The following is a 10,000-nucleotide window of genomic DNA, read 5'->3' as shown; positions in this document are numbered from 1 at the left end:
CCGTGATGAAATCTCGACCTATGACGTTGATGGCTAATTAAGGCCTACTATTACTTACTGTCGGCTATGTGGTTTTTAACGACAACTATACTTGTTTTCCGTCTGATTTTTCTCGTATTGTTGGTTGGTTTTGATCAAACAGCATCATCTCGATATCGACCACTCCCTCCAGCAAGTCGACATCGGCCTTGGGCGACGCTGGTTGAGATGAAGTTCACTCACCTCCCCTTCCATTGTAATGAATCCACTTCACTGGAGGGACCATCTCATCTGGAAAAGAAATGAGTACTGACATCGCACAAAGCTTGCTCCTATCCTATTATTTCCTACGGTCACCACACTATGATCAGCACCAGTAATTTTGTATACGCGAGTCAAACGGCAATCCTTTTCTGGCAATGCTAGCAGCACGGATTCTGATTAAGGCATTAATTTAACCAGTTAACTGCCGTACTCTGGAAAAACTCGTATTAAAATTTTTTGACCAGACAGCTCGTCCTTCAAATATCGATCGATTTGCGAAGTCCAATATTTGAGAGTTTTGCCATGATGAGGGTAATCTAAGTCGATCAATATTTGAAGGACGAGTTTTCCAGCAAAATTTTTTAATTCGTGTTTTTCCAGAGTACAAAAGTTAAATGGTTAAGCATCTAATTGTGATAGTGTTATTCACCATCCTTTAAAAAACGTAGCAAGAAGCTCTCTAGGGGTTATACCTTTTTCGTTATATTCATTCAAAATCTTGACATGTTCATTAACTTCCTGGTTTTTAATTTATTTATGATTGTCTTGATTCTATCACCATGTGAATATTGTACAGGAGTATAAGTAAATCAGAAAAAAAATCTTTTGCGCCAAGTCATACCAAATAATTCAACAGGTTTAAGATAGAAAATACACCCGTGTGCTCGTGAAATGTTGTCAGTGATAAAAACATTAGCTACAAATGTTGACGAAGTGCAAGTTCAGTTGAGAAAAGTAATCAATGGAGCTGTAAGGCCGGAATCTCACGCAGTGCTATAGGTAGTCATTTTAAACTACCCTTTGTACAGGACGCTTTATAGAACCTTTCGTCAGAGCTTGTTTTGACCCAATTACATAGTATCCAATGGGCAGAAAGGGATCAGTAAAAAAGATTGTACGTGATTCAACATGAAATAAATTTAGTGATTAAACGAACAAGTATCTCCTTCATATCCCATCATCCTTCTCATTATCTTAAAAAGAATAAATTAAACGAAAACAAAATAAAACTTACGGATGAATTATTTAAATACATAAAAAAGCAAATTTTAACCAATATGATTGTGGTTAACCCTTCGCAAACGATACAAAAACTGCTAACTGATTAAAATGGTATAGTACTAAGCAATCTGTAAAATAAAGCCAGCGATAGTGATAGTAATAAATTTCCAATGTGTTTATTTTATAAAGTGGTTTTTGTCACGTTCTTGTTTAGAATATAATTCTACCGCTATTACGTCCTTAACGATGATTGACCTTTAAATTGGTGTTACACGGGCGTGTTTACATCGACCTGTCAATCAATTTAGAATGCCAGTCCCGTTGTCTCCAAACTTGACATCATTCCTTGCCTTGGGCCCAATACTATAAATATAATGTCTCAAGTGTTATACAGTAAGGGAGGAAACAATCGGACCAGTAACCTCCAAAGGTGTTTTTAACGCTAAGCAATTTCGGCAGGGGGTTTTCACTGCTGAGTGGACAATAGGGTCAATGATCGTCGGTCAACGAAGAATTGAACCAGGTTAATTTACGTATGAGTCGAGTTCTCTACTAGTACTTGAAATGCTACTCATCCGAAGTGATATAATTATCGAGTGATATAAAAGCGAGGTTCAGCTGATCTTACGTATCGCGTATCTAATATAACCCAATCTTATTATCAATACGGAAAATGTTGCCGTTAAGCGATTTTTGATTGGATGCCACAAAGTAAACATTTTGGTGGTCGATTTAAGAATTGCATAGAGGCACTATTTTATATATAATGAGAATGACCACATTAAGATGCCCGCCCACGTGATGTGTGGTGAGTGATTCGTGTGACCTGCTGAACATATTTTATATCAACAGATCGGTAGTGCGATAGCCCTGTTCTTTCTTTTCTAATGATTTTTCCAGTCGTTTGTTTTATGTAAACAGCACTAATTAGTAGGTTTGTATGTCGAAAATTTGCAAACTTGAAGAGATAGGGCAAAAACGTATTGTTTGGCTGCCATTGAAAGTGGATAGAAATATTCAATTAAATAAAACAACACAAAATGTACATCTATACTAAAGATCGACCCTAAAACATTTTATTGTCGGGTAGATGTGCCGACCTTTAATTGAGTTTACCTCTTTCACTTCTCGAGATGCCTCATCTGGCATAATACATAACTTTTCAGATATTTATTGCAACGTTCATCAGCGCCAGAAACGAGAAGTACGATGACTTCTAACGGTCCTTCACACAGGAATCAATAAAGAACCCTACGTTCATTTATTTGATTTTCATTTCCCATCTTTTTCATTTTCTTCTATTCCACACAGACTATTCAAGACCAATGAAGGTCTCCAGGCCATGTTTCAGAAGTTCAAGCATATCCAATCAGACGACGAGTTGCGGTCTAACGAGGCCCTGGAGTATCACGCTACCATGGTGATGAACACGTTGGACGACGCCATTACTCACATAGACAACTACGAATTTGTCTACACCTTGCTTTGTGAAACGGGGGCTTCACACAAGCGATTCGAGGGCTTTGAACCCACAACATTTTTGGTAAGTTGTCAATTTGCAACCTGAATCCTTCCCCCAATTGAAATGTTGCTTTCTCGTGTTTATCTGGGACCTTCAAGGATTTGAATGTCTATCGTTTAACTCTCTCCTTAGCGACTATTTTCAAGATTTTTCTCAAAACATCTTAACAACCCAGCACAAAAATTTCTTTTTCAAAGTCAAATTAAAAATCAGTAAGGGCATACTACACATCATTTGTTCAATAGGTCGAGCTTTGCAAACTAGCAGTAAGTTTAGCACAAAGCACAAAGATTTTATTTTCGAATTTTGTAATGTACAAAACAAATCTGAATAAGAACAATGCTCATTGTATCGTAACGACTGTGACGATTTTCTAGAGTTGGTAAGGAGGGGTTAATAGTCATTTGAACGTCTGTAGTATGCGAGTTGCATGAGGGCATTTTTATTGGCAGCCAGGATATGCGTTGATTAAATTTGAGATCCGTCCTGTCGCCCGAATAAGGTGTGGCTCAACTTTCTATCCTCGGTCATTGTTTTTAGCACTGCTTAATCGCACATCTGAAATGCCACCACTTATCGGAAACCCAACTGTTTACCCTTTCAGCAACCTGCAACCTAACAATTCCATGACAAAAATAACGCCCTTGGGATTTCCGACTTGAATCCTATGGAAGGTCTGAAAAATTAGCGCTTCCTGGCAGGTTTGAAACATGAGATCCAGGGCCAACGTTAGACTACATTATGATCTGTCTGTGAGCTAAGAAAGTAACGTTATGCCGTCGTTGCCCAAGCTTTATTTTTTGTTCATGTTCGCTCTGCCAGGCCATACGATAATCGGGGTAAATAGGTGTGGGTGCCAGCCGTTAGTAACTACTGCCTACTGAATCAAACATGTCGCTCATCACCTAAGAACTGTCTTATGTTGGGTGAACTCCTGAAAATTGCGAAATTTATACATTAAAAAAAGAAGAAAATGGGATTAAATGTGTACGCCTTATTAAAAAAAAATGAAATTAGTTTTTTTAGATACATTATATGTTATTTGGAGAGAAATTGTTTACTAGTGATAAAATCGCTCTTGATCGCCATAAAAACAGCAAAAAGTAGCCCAATGTTTTTTTCTTCTTCTGATTCTTTCAATTTTTAAAAGATCTTCGGTTTCTGCCTTCGCATTAATAATAATATATTGAGGTTGGGGGTCTTATACTATTGTGATGGTGCGGTCCTTGGCAAGCTTAAGGACCACGGTCCTACGGTCCTTGGGAAATGAAGACCGCAAGGACCGGTCCTAGGACCGGTCCTTTTCGACATTGAACATTCCTGAGAGACTGTTGGAAATTCGAACCGGTTTGACCTTTGAGAGCGTGGGATCGTTCATTCTTGAACCGTTAAAGACCGCTACACGATGAAAACCGTGGCCTACAGGAGTAAAACACACGGAGTAGTCACACTCATTTCAAATTGTAACCTAATTAGAGAAGAGGGGTGATGCCTTCTTTATTTGCTCACCGTACTTCATTGTTACTTCGATAATTTAATAAAATTTGAAATTTATCCCCATTAACGGAGATAATGGCATCGCCCAAGGCGTTGATCGAGTTGTTCGTGGCGTTGATACACACACGCAACTCCTACCCCCCCCCCCCCCCCCTCCCCCCCCCCCCCCCCACACACACACATTAGAGGGCAGCGAGCATTGAAGAGTAAGAGAGAGACGTGAAGTATAAAATAAGAGGGGGTGGATGAGGTGATAAGAGGGGTCGATGGTGACTTTTCGCCAGATCTAAAAAACTCAGCTACCCATTCATTGCTGAGTAGTCAGGGATTCAGAAAAAAATCGACTGCACCCGGGATCGATCTCTGGCCCTTTGCGTATAAAGAGAGTGCTCTATCAACTGAGCTATCGGGGTCCCCAAATATTCTTATTGGACTTTTTTAAAATTCAGACGTTATAACTGGGTTTTTTGGAAGGAAGAAACTAATGAAACTCATATTATTTGATTAGTAAAAACACCAAACGAAATTTTAATATTATTGTATTATTTTAAATGACAACACTGCGATAGAAAGGAGTGGTGACAAGAGATGGACAAAAGAAAACAAAAAATCGGATTTGCTACTTGCTAGGTTCGACACACACACACACACACACACACACACACACACACACACACAAACACACACATCTTTTGTAGTCACATACATTTCAAACAATAACCCATTAGAGAAGAGGGGTCATGCCTTCACCATAGATCATTGTCATTGCGATCATTATGGTGTAGTAAATTTTGAAATTTACCCCGTATAATGGAATCGTCCAAGGCGTGCGCCTCCTGTTTCCCCCATCTCACACACGAAAGGGCGGTTTGCGGAGTGGAGGTTGGTGGTCGTCTGCCTGTATGGTCGTCTGTGTCGTTTAGTGTATGGCAAAGGGGGGTGGGTGCGATTAATTAAGTGGGATGGGTGGTGATTGGTGGAAGATAGGCAACCGAAGCAACGAATCGCTGGGGAAGTAGTAGGCTATGGCGCGAGACCGTAGGACCGTGGTCCTTGCAAGGACCGCCCCGCACTAGTTGAAAGGTGATAAGAAGTGAGGACCGCCGCCGATCTTCCCCTCTGGGACCGGTCTTCGGTTCACAGCTAAAAGACCGTCGGACCGCGGTCCAGACCGGTCTTCAGCGCGGCACTAATGCAGACAGGAATATTGTTCCAGTCTCTTTTCTTCATTGAAACAAAAAAAATAAAAGGGCCAAATTCTGGAGATTATCAAAATAGAAAAAAAAAGATTTAAAGGGCCTAAACGTGAGGAGGCTTAACTAGACAAATAATAAAGTAAAACGATAGAAAAAATAACATGAAACACCAAAAAAGTAACGAAAGTAAAGCCAGAACAAATAATGTTTAGATAACAAACCCGAGGTCAACAACCCTAAAGCGTTGATACACAGGTCATTGCTGGTGAGGAGGAACACTAATTTGTAGTAAGTCGAATTAAATTATCTCGTAACTTTGTTTCCTTTTCTTGTTAAAGATGGATGTTCCGAAGTCCCCTCACACTGGCGATGCCTTGAAATTGTTTCCTGTATGTATTATCCGTTTGCTTTCAAACCTTATTGAATTGTATACTGGCTCAGGAAATGACTTGCAAGGAATACGTTTTGGCTTTAGAGATAATAGAGTCTAAATGTGTTTACTCTCGCGTGGATATTTCTACAAGACGTTGCTTGAAAAGATGATGCACTAGGAAATATATATCAGTTTAGAACTGTGCGTTTACAAGTTTGTAATACTAGATTGTAGGGAGGAATAATAAAACAAACTTCACATGGAAATGAGAATAATTTATTTCTGTTTTAATGAGAAAAAAAATAATTTAAAAATAAAATCACTCCTCGTGCAGTCTAAATATATCAAAGCGTGAGATAATGCTCAGGTTATTAAATTGAGATTTCTGAGAAATCGCCGGCTTGCGAGTTAAAATTTCCTGCGCCTTCTTTACACATTTGGTTGAATTTTTATTCACGTTTACCAAAACAAAATCGGTGATTTGTTTTTTCAAGAACGATACCATATAAAGTATTAGATTCGTAACAAATGTACCAAAACGTATTTCAATTGTCAGCTTTTCTACACACTATCCAATAATCAGCGCCAGTTGATGAACACATTTACTTGAGAAAGATAATGAAGGCAATAGACGAGAAGAAATGGAACTTGGCGGACATCGTTGCATTCAATCAAATATAGAAGAAGAATTAAACATCAAGAAAAATTGCAGATTATGACTTGGAATGGCTACCAATTAACACTAGATTTCACTTGAAGAAGTAATTTCTTTTATGCGAATCGATAACTATAAAATTGCGAAGCATCTTTTCCGTTAAGATATTCGAACCTCACCAGTCAACAAAATTTTTAGTTTTAGAAATCGATTATTTAAAGTTAAGGCACAAAACAATGATGTTTTAGATTGTAAAAATATAGGCACCAATATGTTTTAGAGAAACTATAAATTCAATGGTGGTTTATTCCAATAGCACCATACATATGGCATGAAACTCACTAAATCCCAAGGCGGTGTCATGCAACCCAAAATACAACGCAATAATCAAATCTGATATCTCTCATTTCGGCAACAACCAAGTGACTCATCTTGTTTATCTTGCATAGACGCAAACTCGTGTACAAAAATGTTATTTAAATGCAAAATGCTATTGATACACATGATTTTGGTTTAAAGGAATATTATCTTATTACTTTAAATTAATTACGAATATAAATCTTTGGTTTTATATGTCAATGAAATTTGATATTGTTAATTGAAACGTTTTTGTCTGGCAGTGTTTCATATATACACATTTTTTTCAGATCTTTCATAAAAGTTATAGAAAACCCAATTAAGTTGAATTAATTGAAAAATGACTACGAATTCACGATGGAGAGTAAATCAAAGAATGGCTCTAAACATTGACTGTCTATTAAGAAACCGCGAGACTTATTCTCCCCACAAAATTCGGCTTCGTTTCGTTGTCTATGGCCATTTTATGATAAAGATTGGTTGATAGTTGTTTCTAAACGAGAAACTTATATATTAAGTTGAACGCTCTTCAACTGTTAAAGGTAGTTGGAAATTACATTTTCGCGGATTCTTAATAAACAGTTACTGGGCTCCCTTTGTGCTGTAGTGGCTTTTCCGTTTTAAATCAAACAAGATTTTACTAAATCCATTCAATGGTTAGTAATAGAACGATCTACTCTATGAAGCGAGTGGAGAGAGAGAGAGAGAGAGAGAGAGAGAGAGAGAGATGGATAGATAGATAGAGATAGAGAGAGAGAGAGAGAGAGTGTGAGAGTGAGAGAGATGATAATAAAGATACAAAGAAAACTGGATAAATTCTGCTGCGTTACAGCTCGATTAGAAGGAGTAGAAAAGCAAAATGGAGTAAAGATTAAGGCAAAAGCTAAATCAACCAAAATGTATCAATTATCTACAGCGATTTCCAGCATTGGCACTCTTGTTTCTGCATTGGTACAGGATTTTAATTAATTTTGGCCAGAAAATCTTCCTTCAAATTTCGATCGGTTAAAATGAGCCTCATCCTGCAAAAACTCTCAAACCTGAGACTTCCGTGAAATCATTGCGTGTCAAAGAGTGTTTCTGCCATACATTGAAAAATCACATTTTTAAAATGTTGGCCAGAAAAGCTGCTCTTTAAATATCGAACGATTTTCTGGCCAGAATTTTTTTAAAAACTCGCCTCAGAGCTATATATTATTTCTTCCGTTTAGTACATTTATTTGTTCTCTGGAAAGAACTATTGATATTTACACTAGGGCATTCAATTTACAAAACAAATGCCAACAGCTTTTCGGCACCAAGCGGTAGTGGTTTTCGGCTCGTTATCTAAACAAGTACTTTCTTTTGAGCGGCTTCTGTCACTGAATGAGTGACAAACATATGGCTCAATGACTATAAAGGACTACTAGCCATTTTAGATTAAAAGTTGTCTTTTGGAATTAAATTATGAAAATAATACATTGGAGTTGATAAATCCGAACACTATTATAATATTTTGTGGGTTGGGGTTGGGGATAAATCAGTTCTATCTCCATTTTTAATTAAAATTACATGTTAATAAATGTATTCAAGCTTCAATCACTCTTTTGTAAACAAATTTTGAGTGAATTTCCTGATTTTAACAAATATTTGCTAGATTAAACCTTTTGAAATATTATTGAAATTCGTATATTATCTAAAAGTATTCTAAACTGGAGGTATAACCTGTTTATTCTCAGTCAACGATTGATCACTCTCGGTCTATAAACCATAATATACTCAAATATCATTTCATAAAGTACTAATATGACATACAATCTGTCCTTAACCAGAATATCAAGCAGCCATTCTTGGAGGCAGTCAAAGTGACGCTGGGAGACAGGTATACAGAGAACATGGAGAATATCTACACAATCGCCATCAATTTCATGGTGGACACAATGGTGCAAGGGTTGAAAGAACAGCTCAACTCTTCAGATCCTCCTCCAATCGCACCTATTTTGAGGAATAACCAAAACAAAAAGCCCGAGCAATAATGGTGACATATAATAATATATTGTATCACTTTTGTTATTGATGGAGAATATGCGGTATTATATCACAATATTTTCGGCAAAAGTGTGGAACGGGCACTTACATCAATAATGGTGAGAAATTAAGGGAATAGGGGAGTGTCAGATAGAATGTCAGAATAACAGATATTATGGTGTCTGTGAGTCGAACCCAGGACTCAACTAGTAAGGTGTATCCGATGCCTGGCTTAGAGAGAAAACGTTTTTGGCTAACCTCTCTCAGCCAGGCGATGGCTAGTTTCATCTTTTGTTTTTGTTTGGAATTTTCTATGTCCCAATTAGTTCTCATCTTTTTTTTTTTACTGATGTAATTTTAGAGATTTTGACGTTTGATAAATCATATGAGAATTCTACAATAATGTTACTTTAGACAAATATTACGTGGCTCCGTTCACTCTCTACTATGTGATACAGCTGTGGTAGTTCAGTAATAAAGCTCTTGACAATAACTATGAAAAAAGTCGCACCTGTGTACTATTTTGTAGTACGCCTCAGATGAAACAGACTCAAAAGATATGGCACAATTTAGCTAACACCGTTGCGTCATAGGGAGACCACTCCGTGGCTCTATTGGTAGGGATTTTAGCTGAAATACGAATCGACTTGGTTCGAAACCACGACACTTAATTGTTTCTCGTATTCCTCATTTAACTTCACACTTTGTGGATATATGGATCAAGTTCACATTTTGTCGGAAGAACTTATTTATTAGAGTGGTGCTGATAGTAGAGGGGTATTGGTATGGATTAGAAAAAATATCAACTTTTCACTTAAGACGAGTGCTCTATCAAATGGGCTATAGGGACAGCTACATGACATTTGAGTCTTGACATTTTTTTATATTGAACACTTTGTTCACCCATAAAACAGTGTCAATTTTTTGGTCATTTCTAACATTCACAGAGCTTACAAAGATAATTTATCAAATCTTTCTTTTCTATTGAAAACATCTCGGAGAAAACATGTCAATCTGGTATAAGGTCGGAATGAACTAGCGTAAGAAAATTTAGGTCACAGTCGAAATAACCAAGGGGGTCCCAATAACTCGGTAGAACACTCGCTTCAGAGGCAAAGGGACCAAACTCGATCCCGGGTGCATTCGCG

General features: G+C 37.5%; 1 protein-coding gene across 14 annotated transcripts in view; it reads left to right on the top strand.

Moving 5' to 3' along the window:
- The window catches only part of LOC144959427 (globin-1-like), a 228,071-nt gene that overhangs the window by 216,441 nt on the left and 1,630 nt on the right, over positions 1 to 10,000 (top strand). For all 14 annotated transcript variants that reach the window (XM_078892045.1, XM_078892021.1, XM_078892013.1 and 11 more), the window contains 2 exons: positions 2,557 to 2,788; positions 8,657 to 10,000. The exon at positions 8,657 to 10,000 is cut by the window's right edge and continues 1,630 nt beyond it. In XM_078892045.1, the coding sequence (XP_078748171.1) occupies positions 2,557 to 2,788; positions 8,657 to 8,860 (436 nt within the window). In that variant the 3' untranslated portion in view covers positions 8,861 to 10,000. The remainder of the gene's footprint in view (positions 1 to 2,556; positions 2,789 to 8,656) is intronic.

Source organism: Berghia stephanieae, chromosome 1 (assembly GCF_034508935.2).
Source record: "Berghia stephanieae isolate SIO BIC M18660-M18661 chromosome 1, UCSD_Bste_1.3, whole genome shotgun sequence".
Taxonomy (NCBI): domain Eukaryota; kingdom Metazoa; phylum Mollusca; class Gastropoda; order Nudibranchia; family Aeolidiidae; genus Berghia; species Berghia stephanieae.
This window is presented reverse-complemented; position numbering and strand designations above follow the sequence as displayed.